Here is a 17,393-nt window from a genome sequence, read left to right as displayed (position 1 = left end):
CTGCTCTTGTAGCCACGGTATTTATATGGCTACTCCAATTCAGTTTCTGGTTAATGGTAGCCCCTAGGATGTTGATTGTGGGGGATTCAGCGATGGTAATGACATTGAATGTCAAGGGGAGATGGTTTGATTCTCTCTTGTTGGAGATGGTCATTGCCTGGAACTTGTGTGGTGCAAATGTTACTTACCACTTATCAGCCCAAGCCTGGATATTGTCCAAGTCTTGCTGCATTTCTACACGGACTGCTTCAGTATCTGAGGAGTCACGAATGGTGCTGAACATTGTGCAATCATTAGCGAACATCCCCATTTCTGACCTTATGATTGAAGGAAGGTCATTGATGAAGCAGCTGAAGATGGTCGGGCCTAGGACACTATCCTGAGGAACTCCTGCAGTGATGTTCTGGAGCTCAGATGATTGATCTCCAACAACCACAACCATCTTCCTTTGCGCTAGATATGACTCCAGCTAGGTATGATTCCCATTGACCTCAGTTTTGCTAAGGCTGCTTGATGCCATACTCGGTCAAATGCTGCCTTGATGTCAAGGGCAGTCACTCACGCCTCACCTCTTGAGTTCAGCTCTTTTGTCCATGTTTGAACCAAGGCTGTAATGAGGTCAGGAGCTGAGTGGTTTTGGCGGAACCCAAACTGAGCATCACTGAGCAGATTATTGTTAAGCAAGTGCTGCTTGATGGCACTGTTGATGACACCTTCCATCACTTTACTGATGATTGAGAGTAGGCTGAGGAGGTGGTAATTGGCCGGGTTGGAATTGTCCTGTGTTTTGTGTACAGGGCATACCTGGGCAATTTTCCACCTTGCAGGGTAGATGCCTTTGTTGTAGCTGTACTGGAACAGCTTGGCTAGGGGCGCGGCAAGTTCTGGAGCACAGGTCTTCAGTACTATTGCCAGAATATAGTCAGGGCCCATAGCCTTTGCAGTATCCAGTGCCTTCAGTCGTTCCTTGATATCACGTGGAGTGAATCGAATTGGCTGATGTCTGTGATGCTGGGGACTTCAGGAGGAGGCCGAGAGGGATCATCAACTCGGCACTTCTGGCTGAAGATTGTTGCAAATGCTTCAGCCTTATCTTTCACACTGATGTGCTGGGCTCCCCCATCATTGAGGATGGTGATATTTGTGGAGCCACCTCCTCCAGTTAGTTGTTTAATTGCCTACCACCATTCACGGCTGGATGTGGCAGGACTGCAGAGTTTAGATCTGATCGGTTGGTTATGGGATCGCTTTGCTCTGTCTATCGCATGCTGCTTACGCAGTTTTGCACACAGATAGTCCTGTGTTGTAGCTTCACCAGGTTGACACCTCATTTTGAGGTATGTCTGGTGCTGCTCCTGGCATACCCTCCTGCACTCTTCATTGAACCAGGATTGGTCTCCTGGCTTGTTGGTAATGGTAGAGTGGGGGAATATTCTGGGCCATGAGGTTACAGATTGTGGTTGAGTACAATTCTGCTGCTGCTGATGGCCCACAGCGCATAATTGATGCCCAGTTTTGCATCGCTAGATCTGTTCGAAATCTATCCCATTTAGCACGCTGGTAGTGCCACACAACATGAAGGAGGGTATCCTCAATGTGAAGGTGGCACTTCGTCTCCATGACCGTGCGGTGGTCACTCCTACCAATACTGTCATGGACAGATGCATCTGCGGCAGGCAGATTGGTGAGGACGAGGTCAAGTATGTTTTCCCCTCTTGTTGGTTCCCTCACCACCTGCCGCATACCCAGTCTAGCAGATATGTCCTTTAGGACTCGGCGAGCTCAGTCAGTAGTGATGCTACCGAGCCACTCTTGGTGATGGACATTGAAGTCCCCCACCCAGAGTACATTCTGTGCCCTTGCCACCGTCAATGCTTCCTCCAAGTGCTGTTCAACATGGAGGAGTACTGACTCATCAGCTGAGGGAGGGCGGTAGGTGGTAATCAGCAGGATGTTTCCTTGCCCATGTTTGACCTGATGCCATGAGACTTCATGGGGTCCAGAGTGGATGTTGAGGACTCCCAGGGCAGCTGCATCCCAACAGTATACCACTGTGCCGCCACCTTTGCTGGGTCTGTCCTGCCGGTGGGACAGGACAGGGATGGTGATGGCAGTATTTGGGACATAGTCATACTCACAGAATCATACCTGACAGACAATGTCAGGCTGTTGCTTGACTAGTCTGTGGGACAGCTCTCCCAACTTTGACACAAGCCCCTAGATGTTAGTAAGGAGGACTCAGCAGTGTGCCATTTCTGTTTCTATTCACAGATTTTAAATTGTATGCACATATCCTATTATTGAAAAAATATATATTTAATTCCCTGTCTCCCACTGTTGCTGAGGGGGCTATCTGTTGTGGCATTGTCCAGTTGTCTGTGAGGGTAAATTTTCCTTTACTTGTGAAATTTGATACAAACTAACATTTTTTTTTTAAATCGCCATTGTCAAATAATGTATACTGTTTAAAAATGCTATATTAAACTATTGGCTGCGTTAAATTGCACATTTCACCTCTAATCCCATTGAATTTTAAATAATAAATACACTGGATTTTTGTGAGGAAAAAACAATGTATACCAATGTGCCATGGTACTGAGCCATCTTAATTTATGTGTTTGATTTTAATTGCAAGCATTAATGCTCATCAGTTTGGGTAGCTTATGAAACAAAAAAAAAAGCTGAAAATATCCTTAAAGACCTGAAACGTCAACTGACGACTTTTTTTCCACAGATGCTTCATGACTTTTAGCATTTCCAGCTTTTCTGTTCTTGTTTTCAGATTTCCAGCACCTGCTGTATTTTGCCTTTTGGGTACCTACTGTGAATTTTTAGGATTGCAATAATCAAGAGTTACTGGGAAGGACTTTAGGGGAATGATGAAACATTTTGAAATTAACTTTTGTTATTTGGCTATCAGCACTAATAAAGATACTGTAATCTAACATTTAAGAGGTTTGTCACATGCAATAGTTTATCTCTCTTCCCTCTTCACGTGATTTCATAATGCAATAGATTCTTTAAGATATATATTGCAGTTTCCCAAGATACAAGTTGAATCAGATACATGGTAAAGATTTCAGTGACTTTGAGCTGTGTTAGTCTATGTACTTTAGTAGCATTGGTAAACATAGAGTTACCAACAGAAGCTTTCTGAGTTTCCTCACTTTAGTGCCAACTGGAGATAACTGACAGATCATTGGGAAGGATCCAGCAGCCTAATCTGTTGAGGGGAAGCTTGGTGGTCGGTTGGGGGTGGGGTGGGTGCAGTGGCGGTAAGGGATGTAAGAAAATGGATCAATTATCAGCATGTTGCACATGATTTTGTCATAGTTTAGAAACAGTCAGATCCCAGCAGTAGGATAGGATTTTGCTGGATTACAAAAATAACTGATGGAGTGCATGTTTGTTAGTAAACTTTAAAACCAGTCACACTTGCCACTTGGGGTATCTTTCTATTCCAGTAGAAGTGGCTGAGATAAGGTGCATTACATCAAATAAAGTCAAATAGGGCAAACACTGAAATACAGGACAAGCATTGTTACTATACAAGGCTAACACTCTAATATCAAAGCTAGGTTATCACCGTCAGGAAGGGATAATTTCAGAATTAGGCAAGTGTGAAATTTGGCAGTGCTGCTGGGAGAAGCCCAGAAATATCTATAGTGAGGCGAAAGCCCACTCTGCAGTCTTTGTGCAGATTAAGTAGAGAACAAAACTTATGGTGTATACAAATCCTATAGAAAACATTTGGAAAATAATGAAAATAATTCTCTACTATAGTTTGTTTAACAACATTCAGAATTTTTATAGCACCTTTAGCATAGTAAAATGTCCCACGATGCTTCAGAGAAGTGTTATCAGACAAATTTGACATCAAGCCACATAATTAGGATATAAGAATCATAGAAAATAGGAGCAGGAGTAGGCTATTCAGCCCTACGAGCTTGCTCCACCATTTCATATGTTCATGGCTGATCTGATTGTGGCTTTACCTCCACTTTCCTGCCTGCTCCCCAATAATCCTTGATGCCCTTGTAGATCAAAAATCTGTCTAACTCAGCCTTAAATATATTCAATGACCCAACCTCCATTGCTGTCTAGGGAAGAGAATTCTAAAGATTAACGATCCTCTGAGAGAAGAAATTCCTCCTCATCTTTGTCTTAAAAGGGAGACCCCTTATTTTGAAACTGTGCCCCCTAGTTCTAGCTTCCCCCACGAGGGGGAGCATCCTCTCAGCATCTATCCTGTCAAGCCTCTCAGAATCTTGCATATTTCAATAAGATCACCTCTCATTCTTCTAAACTCCGAGCATAGGCCTAACCTGCTCAACCTTTCCTCATAAGACAGCTCATTCATCCCAGGAATCAGCCAAGTGAACCTTCTCTGAACAGCTTTGAATGCAAGTATGTCCCTCCTTAAGTAAGGAGACCAAAACTGTACGCAGTACTCTAGGTGTGGTCTCACTAATGCCTGTACAGCTGTAGCAAGACTTCCCTACTTTTATACTCCATCCCCCGTGCAGTAACTACCAAAATTCCATTTGCCATCCTAATTTTGCTGTATCTGCATGCTAACTTTTTGTGATTCATGTACAAGGACACCCAGATCCCTCTACTGCAGCATTCTGCAGTCTCTCTCCATATAAATAATATTCTGCTTTTCTATTCTTCCCACCAAAGTGAACAACCTCACATTTTCCCACATTGTACTCCATCTACAAAATTTTTGCCCACTCACTTAACCTATCTATATCTCTTTGCAGACACTTTGTGTCCTCCTCACAACTTTTGTCCACAAATTTGGCTATAATACACTCGGCCCCTTCACCCAAGTCATTAATATAGATTGTAAATAGTTGAGGTTCCAGCACTGGTCCCTGTGGCAATCCACTAGTTATAGTTTGCCAGCCTGAAAATGCCCCGTTTATCCCAACTATCTGATTCCTGTTAGTTAGCCATATCTCTATCTCTATCCATGCTAATATATTACTCCCAACACAGTGATTTATAATCTTGTGTAGTAACCTTTTCTGTGGCACCTTATCGAATGCCTTTTGGAAATCCAAATACACTTCATCTACTGGTTCTCTTTTATCCACCTTGCTTGTTACATCCTCAAAGAACTCTAATAAATTTGTCAAACACGATTTTCCTTTCATACAATCGGGCAGAGTCAATATGGTTTTATTTTGATTTTCTAAATGGTCTGCTACTACTTCCTTAATAATGGATTCTAGCATTTTCCCTATGAGAGATGTTAGACTAACTGGCTTATAGTTTCCTGTTTTCTATCTCCCTCCTTTCTTGAATAGAGGTGTTACATTTGCCGGTTTCCAATCTCCTGGGACCTTTTCCAGAAACAAAGGAATTTTGGATGATGACAACCAATGCATCCGCTATCTCTGCAGCCACTTCTTTTAAGACCCGAGGATGCAGGCCGTCAAGTACAGGGGACTTGTCAGCCTTTAGTCCCATTAGTTAGCACAGACAATCAAAAGCTTGGTCAAAGAGGTAGGTTTTAAGGAGCATTTTAAAGGAGGAGAGAGGCGACATTTTAGTGAGGGTATTTGCGCTTAGGGCCTAGACAGCTGAAGACAAGCCCACCACTGGAGGGATGAAGGAAATTGGGAATGCATAGGAGGCCAAAGTTGGAGGAACGCAGTGATCTCAACTTGTCCTAGAACTGGAAGAGTTTACACAGATAGGGGCATTGAGGGACTTGAACATCATGATGAGGATGTTAAATTTGAGGTGTTGCTGGACCGGGGGTCGATATAGGTCAGTGAACACAGGAGTTGATGGGTAAACAGCACTTGCTACTAGTTAGGATATGAACAGTAGAGTTTTAGATGAGCTGAAATTTACAGAAGGTGGAAGATGGGAAGGAGGCCAGAAAAGCATTGGAATACAGATAGTCGTTTGGTAGTACAGAACTTGAGAATTGCTCAAAATAGAAACATGTTGTCGAAGCTTTTCGTCTGGCACTCATCAGGACAAACACAAGAATAACCAATGTAAGGGAAAACAACAACTGAGGAATGAACCAGCGAATGGCTATCACTTATTTTGTTCAGCTGAAACAGGCGCAATGTGTATACATGTTCTTTCTGTCTGCAAAGAAAAGGGCCCTGTGTATTAATATATTTAGCTTCCAATACGCACAAATGCACCTCACTGCGAGCCCTACTGACAATCTTAAATTAGTTATCAGCGTAATTCTTAGCACACTGCAGATTATGTGATGCTAGGTTTATAGGCCCTACATCCCAAAGACTGGCAGATCACATCAAATAACATGTCCCTTCCGCTGTTCGCAACGGGCAAGGTACAGGTCAACAAACAACAGTACAGCATAGGAACAGGCCATTCGGCCCTCCAAGCCTGCACCGATCTTGATGCCTGCCTAAACTAAAACCTTCTGCACTTCCGGGGACCGTATCCCTCTATTCCCATCCTATTCATGTATTTGTCAAGATGCCTCTTAAACGTCGCAAGGTCGTACCCAACCAGCCCGTGCTTGCAAAACTCAAAACATAGCGTCCAACATTAGATCTGATTCCGTGATTGGACAACATTTGCTAAATAATCCACAGTGTGCTAAGAATTATGCTGACAACCAATTTTAGATTGTTAGTAGGGCTCACAGTGTGGCGCATTTGCGCATACTGGAAGCTACATATATTAATACACAGGGCCCTGTTCTTTGCAGACAGAAAGAACATGTACACACATTGTGCCTGTTTCAGCTGAACAAAATAAGTGACAGCTATTCGCTGGTTCGTTCCTCAGGGCAATGCCTTGATCAATCAGAGTCAAGTTGCTTGGTTTAAATTTCAAACCAAGCTTGGCAGTTAACTGTCAGTCACTGTAAACTGGTGCATTCTCCATGGCAACGTTTCTACCAATCAGAGTTCACTTGCCAACCAATCAGCACTCTCTTCTCATGCAGTATAAGTTGTTGTTTTCCCTTACATTGGTTATTCTTGCATTTCGTCCTGATGAGTACAAGACGAAAAGCTTCGACGACATGTCTCTATTTTCAGCAATTCTCAAGCATTGGAATAGTTGAGGCTGGAGGCGACAAATGCAGGGATGAGGATTTCAGCAGAAGATAAGCTGAAGCAGATGTGTGGAGGTTTACATAGGCGGTCTTAGTGTTAGAGAGGGTATGGACTCAGAAACTCAGCTCAGGGTTAAATAGGATGCCAAGGTTGCCAACGGTCTGGTTCGGCTGCAGACAGTGGCCAAGGAGAGAGATGGAAATAGGTAGCTAGGGAATGGAGTTTGTCGCAGGTACTGAAGACAATGACTTCAATCTTCCCAATTTTGGAGGAATTTTTTGCTCATCCAGTACTGGATGTTGGACAAGCAATGTGACAAATCCGATGCAGTAGAGGGGTCAAGAGAGATGGTGGTAAAGTAGAGCTTGATGTTGTCGGCGTACACGTGGGAGCTGATATTGTGCATTTGGGTGTTGTCAATTTATCAATCTATCAGTTTAGCTTCTGCCTGTAGATAGTTCCCAATGTAACCATTTAGTACACTTCCTCAGGGAAGATGCCACCATCGCTTGAACTTGTTACCCTGTGCAGTGTCAAGCCAAGTTTAAAAATGCTTTGGTGCATTGAATATCCAGAGCACTTTGAACAGGAATGCATGCTTTCCCAGTTTGTAAACATTTAACCAACCAGGAGCAGCATCTGCATTTGTGTAACCATGCATGTGCAAAGTTTATTTCTGGCAAGTAGCGTATAAATTGCAGCCAGGAGTTATAGGAAAGGTCTTGCTGACTGCCCTTCACACTCAGCAACTACCAGTTTCACAGCCATAGTGCAGTATAACCACTGCCTAAGTACGCATTTTGCTGTTAATGTGTTGTCTGCACCATGCAATTTAAATGATAATACAATTTTATATTAACAGAGTATTTCAGAGGAAATGTTCTACCAGTTGAGCAGTATGTTACCTCAGATTTTCAGAGTGTCATCTACCTTGACCCTGACCTCCAAACGATGAACAAACAAATCTCCACTGAACAGCGAATGAGGTATGCTGATGGGTCACTTTTTGTATGCCCTTCGGACAGTATATTAAAAAAATCTAAACTATGTGTGATTATTCCCATGGGACTAGAGAAAGAGCCCCTTTTTGCTCACTTCAGCAGAATCTCAAACATTTAGAATTATTGCGTTTTAAGTTGAACTATGCATCATAACCTCTGGACTATTTGTACTCTTACTGCAATTGGTGATATGTTGTAATAATGACATTTAAGTCTCCTTTTATAAGCCTGGAAATTACTGAGCAATGTTATTGTAAGCAAATTTAATGAGCTTGTATCAAATTCCTCTTTCCATAATTTCAGCAAAGCAGATGGATGACCTATTTATTTTAAACGGGTTATTTCCTCCACTAAAATAGCAGAGAGAGATTTGATGTAAATGCATTAAAACTTTGAGCTTTCACATGCTCAGTAATTTCCAGACTATAATGTGTATATCGTACTTAGGAAATGTAAAAATAATTCCAGTTTCTGTGTACTACTCATTTGTACATGTTTGAACTGGTGCTGTTGGCCTAAGAATAATTAAATTCATGAAACTGATTGCTGTCCATTTCTTGTTTAGATACTTACATTATGGGCTGAATTTGCAGCTGGGTTTGAGGTCCCGCCGTTGGGACCAGAAGTAGGAGCCCCCGCTGCTTGGGTGGGGAACGACCGGTCACGAGCGATTTTTGCAGCAGCCAACCAACTAACAGCCCAGGGGACAAGCAATAGGGGAATGGAGGCGGGCAGTAAGGTGGTGAGGTCACGCCACTTGAAGTGCTGCCGTCATATTTAAGAGGCTGCCAACGCTCACTAACATTGGAACTCCCAGGACATCTGCAAGAATTGAAGGCCTGAGGAAGAAATCAGTGGAGACAATGGCAGAAGGAAGACCCCGGGTGGCCCCACAGTTCATTGATGCCTCCCTGCAGGCTGTCCTCCAGGAGGTCCTCTTCTCCAGAGACGGGGAGGAGGAGACTGGGCTGTCTTATCAAGCAAGCCTGGACGGAAATTGCAGAGGAGGTTAGCAGCCGTGGGGTCATCCCTAGAACCTGGCTGCAGTGCTGCAAGCAGGTGAATGACGTTATTCATTCCGCCAAGGTGAGTACTCCACACTTTGCTTCCCTGACATGTGACAACACATGAGGGTGTGTTTGGTGGAGAGGGTATGCCCACCCAGCCAGTGACAATGGGGTCAGGCAGAAGCATATCCTGTCCGAGGCATGGCTGCACCTCAGTCAATGGCATCCATCTATCAGTGTTGACTCTAGCAAGGTCTATCCAGAGTGGCCATGTTCAGGAGGCATTCGTGCACCCCCATCATGGACAGGTATGCTGCCATCAGTTTAGGTGTTGTGTTTGTATTTGTCAGGCAACATTCATTGTTGTACTTGCAGCTGAAGACAACCCCCAATGTCAAAGAAAGGCCCAAGACTGGTTGCGGGTCCCCTTCCTGGCCATCCTGACCCCCATGGAGGAGGAGGTGCTGGAACTGGCAGGGCAGCATGGGGGCCACTCCATCACATGGTGAGACAGGAGTGCAGATATAAGAGAGTGAGTGGCTTAATAGATGGACACAAGGGAACCTCTGGGAGCACGAAGCATAGTGCTCATGTGTCCAGTATTGGACACACAGAGCTCCACTCTAGGAGTAGTGGAAGGACGTGATGGAAAATGCATAATCCTTTAATCTATCTTTTCTCTTATGCGGATCAGCTATAAGAACAGAGCGCTGCAGTTACCAGAGCACAGCCGCCCACCTCTAAGGAAGAGAAGGAGATCTCAGAGGGTGCACTGTCACATAATTCCCCCACCCCTCCATCAGCGCAGATACTCACACGTAGTAGGGTATCCTTTTGTGTGTAAATTCGGGGTCGCACCCTGGTGAGCGCAGCACAGTTGCATCTGAGCAGATGAGAGAGGCTGTGACAGCCAAGGCTACTGTCACTCGGAGGATTGTGGGAGGCTAGGGTGATGCTGAGCCTCAGGCTGATGAATGCCTCTGCAGTAACGTGGCAAATGCTGGAGCTACAGCATGAGGTGCTGGAACATCTAGCGGAGCTTCCAGAGGGTATGCGCACCCTGGCACAGATGATGGAGGAGTCCATCCAGACCATGAGAGTTGCGATGTCCTTGGCATAAGCGTTCTTGTCTCCCTCCATTGAGAGTATGGTGACCCTCATGGAGGCCAGATCAAGCAGATCACTCAGTGAATGATGGAGATGCATGCAAACCTGCACACCATTGCTGTGTCCATGAGCTGTGTGCAAAAATGGCCGGGTGAGAGGGGGAACGAGGTGCCTGGAATCGACATCAGGTCCTCAGACTACTCAGTTGAGCAGGGAAGTACAAATGTGCCTTGTAAGGCAGGTGAAACGACTGCCTCTGCATCTGGGGGCCCACTCTCAGGGCATTTCTGGTGTGCACAGCTGTTCCTTAGCTCCTCTGCCAGTGACACCAGCATCTCAAATAGCCGCAATGACCAATATGTCATCCTGTGCAGGAGGACCTCAATATGCCGGGGTCTTTCAGCCCTCAGGCAGGCAGAGGACGACCGCCAAGATCATCTCAAGCTACGGGGAAATGAGGTCAGCACCCTGCCTCCACCTCAGTTTGTGGTGCGGAGGGAGCACCACATAGGATCAGACGTAAGAGATTTAAGTAGAACACCTTACTGCACTTGGGGCTCATGGGCAAGAAGATTGTTGAGGAATAAAGCCTTGCGTTTTTTTTCCTGTGTAATAAAGGTGTCATGTGGTGTAGCAACATTTTCCATTTCTTGCAGGCCTTTGGGACTTCAGGAGTACCCTGCCTCCCTCAAAGAGCTGGATGGGAGGTTGTCGCTTTCCCCATGCCGCAGTGCGATGTGTAACTGGGCGTAGGTGATGGAATGGTAAATGAAGGAAGTGGCAACAGTGCTGGAGAAAGGTGCAGCTTTATTGGCGTTGATGGATCAGATAGCAAGGGTCATCTGAAACGCATCTGAATCGGTGCATCCATAGCCTCCCTTACGTGTATCCCATTGCACCTTGACTGTGGTCCTTGGGTTCCTCACCATGCATTACTTGGTCAGAAACTACCTCCACATCCTCTTCATCAAAAGAGGCATCGCACTGCACAATATCCTCATTGTTCAATGCGTCCCCCCTCTGCAGCGCCAGATTTTGTAGAGCACAGCAAACCAGTTGTACATTGAGCAAGTGGAAGCTCTTCCTGTCAATGAAGGCTGCTGGCTGGCTTGTGGGAGCCTTAATGGCACCTGTGTGCAGTCGATCGCTACCCTGCACTTGGGAAAATCAAGCGATGGTCCCGAACCCAATGGCTTTCTCAGCTTGACAGTCCGGATCAGTGCAACAACACACTTATTGGCTGCCCCTCTTGAACAGGGCATTGGTCACCACCTTGATGCATCGATGAGCTGGAGACTGGGAGATCCCAAATATATCTCCAGTGGATCCCTGGAATGAATCAGAGGCATAGAAGTTCAGCACCCCGGTGACCTTCAGCGCCACTGGCATTGGATGGCCACCACTTCCAATGGGGCTCAGCCCAATCTCCATCATGGCATATGTGACGACCTCCCTGGAGAGGCTCAATCTTCAGTGACACTGCCGTTCAGACAATTGGAGGTAGCTGAGCCTCTACGGCAGATCCCTCACTGGAGGGTACTCTTTGCTGCCCGCAGGAGGCTGCTCGTGTGCCTCTCTGCACCCTTCTCCTGCATCCCCACCCCTCAGGAGGCCCTCCTGTTGGCCCTGAGGTTGTTGCTGTCCCGCTGATTGTGGCTGCAGCTCTCTCGATCTCTGCTGCTTCTCCTCACTAGACATCCCGAAGCCTGAATGAGGTCCATGGCAGTTTCTATGGCCTCTTATCCTGACGCCCTCCCCCAACCCTCAACCTCCTCCTCGTTTAATCAACACAAGTGCCAGTTCCCATATGGCATGCTGGTGGCAAGCCCCTGCAGTACTGGCACCTTTGCCCCACTCCTGACGTGCGAATGCCAATACTCTCACTGCTCCACCCTCCCTGCCAATGCACACTGGCCCTCATAATGGCTACTGGCTGAAGCCAGCACTGACGTCCTGCTTGCTTGGCGCCTCCTTATACCTGCTGAGGCTCTGAAGCCCCGTGGTTCCCATGCACTCTTTGGAAAATCTAAACAACCCCAGTAAAATTGTAGTTAATTGGCTAATTAATCAGATTAATTACCTTCCCACTGCACTGTCGAGCGAGGTCCTCCCGCAATGTCATCTGCCCTTTGGAATATCCAGTTGCGACGTGAACATGCTTGGCCTCCGCCCCGATGCCTTCCGTTCCAATATTCTGCCCCCTCCTGCCCTCGAGTCCATCACCAAAGGGCCTGGAAAATCCAGCACAAAGTGCTGATAATTTTCATACTTGTGTACACACAGGTATTTTATTATGGAACTAAAACTATTTTCCCAAGAGTCCTTCATTATCTAAAGTTATGACAGCTAGTTAGATCATCTCAATCCAGTACAACATTTTCAGCAATGAGGCATTCATCCTAACCATCTTTTAATCCTGTGACTCAAAATACAAAAAGTAAAATGTGCTGTCAGCCATATGCATGCTGCCGTAGTGTGCAAGTAAGTATAAGGTGCATTTCTTTATGCCGTATCAGGAGAGGATTAGTGCAGGTTTATTTCTGTTGAGCTACAAATTTCAACTGCTGCCATGGTTCCATATCCTGACCCTGTGAATTTAAATCTTAGTACTTGATTTATGGGATTTTTGAAGATAACTACTTGGGGAAGAGATGGTTCACGTGGGTACAGTTAGTGATATTAAACGGCCCTCTGCTTACAAATCACTTCAAAAATTAATTGTTAGATTTGGAAAATAATGTTTGAAAGGCAACATAAACAGTGAGCCAGTAGTAATTAATTTGTAGCATTATTGCACATTCTTTGGCTCAGAGGGAAATATTTCTTGTGCCATACAATCTATTATTCATTATTTTCCACATATTTGTCTTGTGGAAAGGAAAATTTAATGTTCCACTGCACTTTAGTGTGGAGGATGAGAAATGAAAACTTTGTTAAAGCTAAGCTAGGATCCAGAGTGAATAGTTATTTCCAATGCCATTTAATATAGAATGATCTGCCTCACTGTTACATATTGTGTGTATTTGAAGAAGTAGACATACTGCTTTTTAAAAAGAAATCTATGGAATTGGTAGAAGCCACATTTTTGTCAATGAAGCTAATGTGCATGCCCATTGCTGTCAGTGGAGTTACATCACATGAAGTTCACCATTTAATTAATTAAGGTTACAGAAACTGTACCACAGGCATTATACAGAAATTTACAAAAACAAGCCTTTTAGCATTCAGCAGTAAAAATATTTTGTGTTAGATGCAAGTTTTTGAGGGATTTGTTTGAAAAATCTTGTGCTTTGAAAAGTCTTCACATTTCTCAGCTACAGCCTTTGTTTATAGTTCAAAACAATTGTATAATGAACTCATTTTTGACAACTTAAAAACAAAGTGCACATCTATCCTATATTTCCAATATTTGTTAAAAGTGGCTACTGTGCAAATTGATTTTTTTTTACAGGAACAAGCGCAGTAACTTCTTGTTCATTGAAAACCATGATAATCAAGCAGCATTACATACAGAAATTTGCCAGCGAGCCTGAGTTCTAATCTCTACGAAGAACATTTCTCCACACTGTGTAGAACTGTCATAAATTTATTGATTTAAAAAAAGTTTACAATTTTGTTACGCAAAGGAAATCTTTCCCCTACAGTCATCACGCTGTAGATATTGATTCTACGAATAGTCATCTGAACTTCTTTAGTGTGATAATGTCATATTTAAGAGCTGATTTTCCTGTTATGGCACTTGGGCATATTTGATCATCTGTTTGCAACGCAGATAAGAAAATTGAATGGAGAGGATCCTACTCAGTAATGGAGCATTTCCAATTTTTGTCAGTTAACTCTGTTCAGTAATCCAATATGGTAAAGTGTAATAGCAAAAAAAGACTTTAACCTTTAAATAGCTTTTTCTTTGCAAATAATAAAGTTATGTGAAATTGTTACTTTGCACAAAAAATGTTTTCTCAATTATTCCTCAATTTTTGAACTGGGGGTACGGCACAGTTAGAGATGCTGTCTGTCAGATGAGACTGTAAGCTGCGTGGCTGCATAGCAACCCGAAAGTCCCTATTCAAGCCGCCCACTAGTCAGCCCCTTTAAGTTATTGCGCATGTGTGGCCATGCAGTAGCATTTAAAGAGGCCACACATCTAAATAAATCACATGCGCACTCCAAATAAATTAGAGGAAACATTGGATGAGACATTAAACCAAGACTCTGTTTGCCCTATCTGGCAGCTGTCAAGATCCCAGGCACTATTTGACGAAGAACAGTGCCGTTCTACCCTGGTCAACATTATTTGTCAACCAACCCCACTAAACAGATTATCTGTTTGCTTATCTCATGCTGTTTTTTTTATTAAAAAGTCTCCTTTATTTGCTTATATAAGAATGGCTGTCTTTCAAATGGACTTTATTGGTTGTGAAGCACTCTGGGACATCCTAAAGACAAGAGCGGTGTTATATAAATGTAAACATTTTTCTTTTTCTTTTCCCTGCTGTAAGGCTCCAGCCTTCTGACATAATTAATACTCTTGTTTGTGGTCCATATACATGAGGTAATGTTACATACGTAGTGCAATGATAAATTCAACAAAGGGGGAGTCTACAAGATCCTGCTAAAGGAATGTCTAATGGACTGTTGGTAATGATTTTCCATGTGCGCGCTCCAAGCTCGGAGCCTCACTCACCCAAGAGCGCATAGTGGGAAATCCATCCCCATGATTTTCTGTCCATTAGCTGGGAGCAACCATTCACATAATCAGCCCGGTGGTATTAAAACTACAGAAGAGTTTCTATTAGAGAGCAAAGGAATATTTCGATGCACCTTTCCAAGGTGTTTTCCTCAAAGTAAAGCCAAAATACTGTGGGATTCTGGAAAGCAGAAAAATAAACAGAAAATGCTGGAAATACTCAGCAGGTCAGGCAGCATCTGTCAGAGAGAGAGAGAGAAAAAACAAAGTTAACAGAATGAATTTTCCCAGGTCCTTTGTGATCCCGATGTCATGATGAATTCTGGGTCGGGAACCCAGAAATGACCATGGCAGGACGACAGGCGCGACCTTCCTGCAGGGGGTCAATTAAGAAGCCATCTCTGGGAGCTCCGTCTAATTAGGGACAGCATCCAAGTTCCAGTGTCAAGAGGTGTGTTCAGTGCAACCCATGGAGAAGGCCTTCACAGGATGAGCAATGCCTAGCCATCAGCAGGAGTAGCAGCAGCACCATGGAAGGTGCCTTCAGTGGAAGAGAAGCAGCTGCCATTGCAATGGAGCAAGCACTAGTGGAGACATCAGTCTGTATGAAGTGGCTACAAGGGATCCTGCTGCCTGGGAATAAATCCCTTCTGTGAATTATTGCCAGCGAATAAAGTTAAACCCTGAAACAAGTCACAGCTCGGACTTCCTGCTGCGAAGCCACCTCCGATTCATTTTCGGGCTCCTGACATAGAGTGGGTTTCATGTGTCATTAACAAAATTGCAAACGTGGTAAAATGCCCCTCAATTGACTGCATAGTTGACTGTCCATCCCTGAGATGCCACCTCCGGAAAAACGTTGTGCAACCAGCAAGCTATACTGCTCCTTGAAATTGCCAGTACACCTGGTTCTGCCTCCATGGCAAAATTCAAGCCAACATATCAGGTCAGTGCCCTTTGGTCAGAACTGGAAAATATTACAGATGTTCAGCAATCACCTAATCTGTATTTGGCCTCCTAAGTGTATTGTGAGCAGCAAATACAGTATACCAAATTGAAAGGAGTACAAATAAATTACCGTTTCACCTGGAAGAAGTGTCTGTGGCCCTGGATGGTGGAGGGGAGAAGGTGAAAGGAAAGGTGTTTTATCTCCTGTGCTTGCATGGGAAGGTGCAATGGGAGGGGAAGTGAATGTTGGGGTTAATGGAAGAATGGTACAGGGGGAGAGAGAGGAAAGAACAAAAGGGTTGATCTGTGATAGAATGGAAGGGAGGAGTGATTAAATGACAAAACGGATGATGATACAAGACAAAATGGGGTGGTAATGGGACAAGTAAAGAAACAAGATGGGTTTAGAGGAGCTGTAAATGGCAACATCTTTAAAATTTTGCTTTTGGATGTTCAGTATTCTGTCTAGTACCTAAGTTGCTGTATATCGGTAAGTGGATAATGTAGTGCTAATAATGGATAATATAGTGGCTTTAACTATTACAACGTTAATCTGGTTTGTGATATTTCCACTGATTCAGAACTATTGCATATTACATAACGTTCATTACCCTAGGGTAATTCAAAACTCTAGGCTACCCAGCCTGAGATTAACACTCCTAGATCATCAGGTGTATAGCTGAGTCATCATGAATCAGCTACAACTGCTGAAAGAGAAATTAGTTTTTTAAACCCAAAGCATAACAGTTCATAAGAACATATTTTGTAATTTTGCCCTCGAGTTCCTTATTCTATGTTAGGATATGCACAAAATGAAGATAGTTCCTTTGTTTTGGGTATCCAGATTATTCTCCCTTTGTCCCCTCTCAACACTACTCTTTCAGTGGAAACCTCTGTGTACACAACCACTACTAAATTTTGTTGACTCACTTTTGGCATCCAGAACCAATGCACCTGTTGACCTATCAGACAGGCAGTAGTACTACATAGAGATGCCAACAGAGCTCTCTGCCAAAGGATCCGTACAGAAGGTTTCCATGAAATGTGCAGAAAGCAAAAGGTTGAACGACAAATATAAGAATTTTGTACACTTTTCCCCCACAATGTTAAGATTAACAGATTTCAAAGACTGAGAGAGATAGCAAATCCCAGGACACTAAATCTACTAGCTGTTCAGGGTTCTCCAGGTAAAGTGGGTAGCTTTTACCATCAGCTTTCTCCAGATGTGGAAGGTTTATCCCACAGTGTTAAACAAGTGTTAAATGCCAGCAATAAACAGACAACTAACAAAAGGAATGCTACATGATTGATAAATACATCTTGATTGATAAACCTAAAGCCTGTGCAGGGCTAACCTCAAATAGGCTATTTATTTAATTTGTTTTGATTCCACAATAAAATACTTTAATATTTCAGAATTATAAGTTTGCAACTGAACAGTTTTTTAGTTAAACTCTATGGTTATTTAAACACTTGTCTTAGAAATTGGATCACACAGTGTGTCAATTTCAGCACAGCAGTTGAACACAAACCAATTTCTCGATCGATCATTTGAACCTACCTATGACTATTGTTTGGA

The 17,393-nt window shown here is 43.8% G+C and overlaps 1 protein-coding gene across 3 annotated transcripts in view; it reads left to right on the top strand.

Annotated features, from left to right (window-relative positions):
• The window catches only part of ferry3 (FERRY endosomal RAB5 effector complex subunit 3), a 75,516-nt gene extending 61,406 nt beyond the window's left edge, over window positions 1-14,110 (top strand). Inside the window, exons 14-16 of one of the 3 annotated variants that reach the window (XR_010977649.1) lie at window positions 7,927-8,050; window positions 8,631-9,151; window positions 13,631-14,110. Coding sequence is in view for 2 of the 3 variants with exons in the window: in XM_068059093.1 (XP_067915194.1) it covers window positions 7,927-8,019 (93 nt within the window). In the remaining variant the exon portion in view is untranslated. Of the gene's footprint in view, window positions 1-7,926; window positions 8,609-8,630; window positions 9,152-13,630 lie in introns of those variants that run through there. The other 2 variants (XM_068059093.1, XM_068059094.1) reach the window with 2 other exon arrangements.
• The last annotated feature ends 3,283 nt before the right edge of the window (window positions 14,111-17,393 follow it).

Source organism: Heterodontus francisci, chromosome 27 (assembly GCF_036365525.1).
Source record: "Heterodontus francisci isolate sHetFra1 chromosome 27, sHetFra1.hap1, whole genome shotgun sequence".
Taxonomy (NCBI): Eukaryota; Metazoa; Chordata; class Chondrichthyes; order Heterodontiformes; family Heterodontidae; genus Heterodontus; species Heterodontus francisci.
The sequence above is the reverse complement of the archived record's forward strand: the minus strand, read 5'-3'. Positions and strand labels throughout refer to the sequence as shown.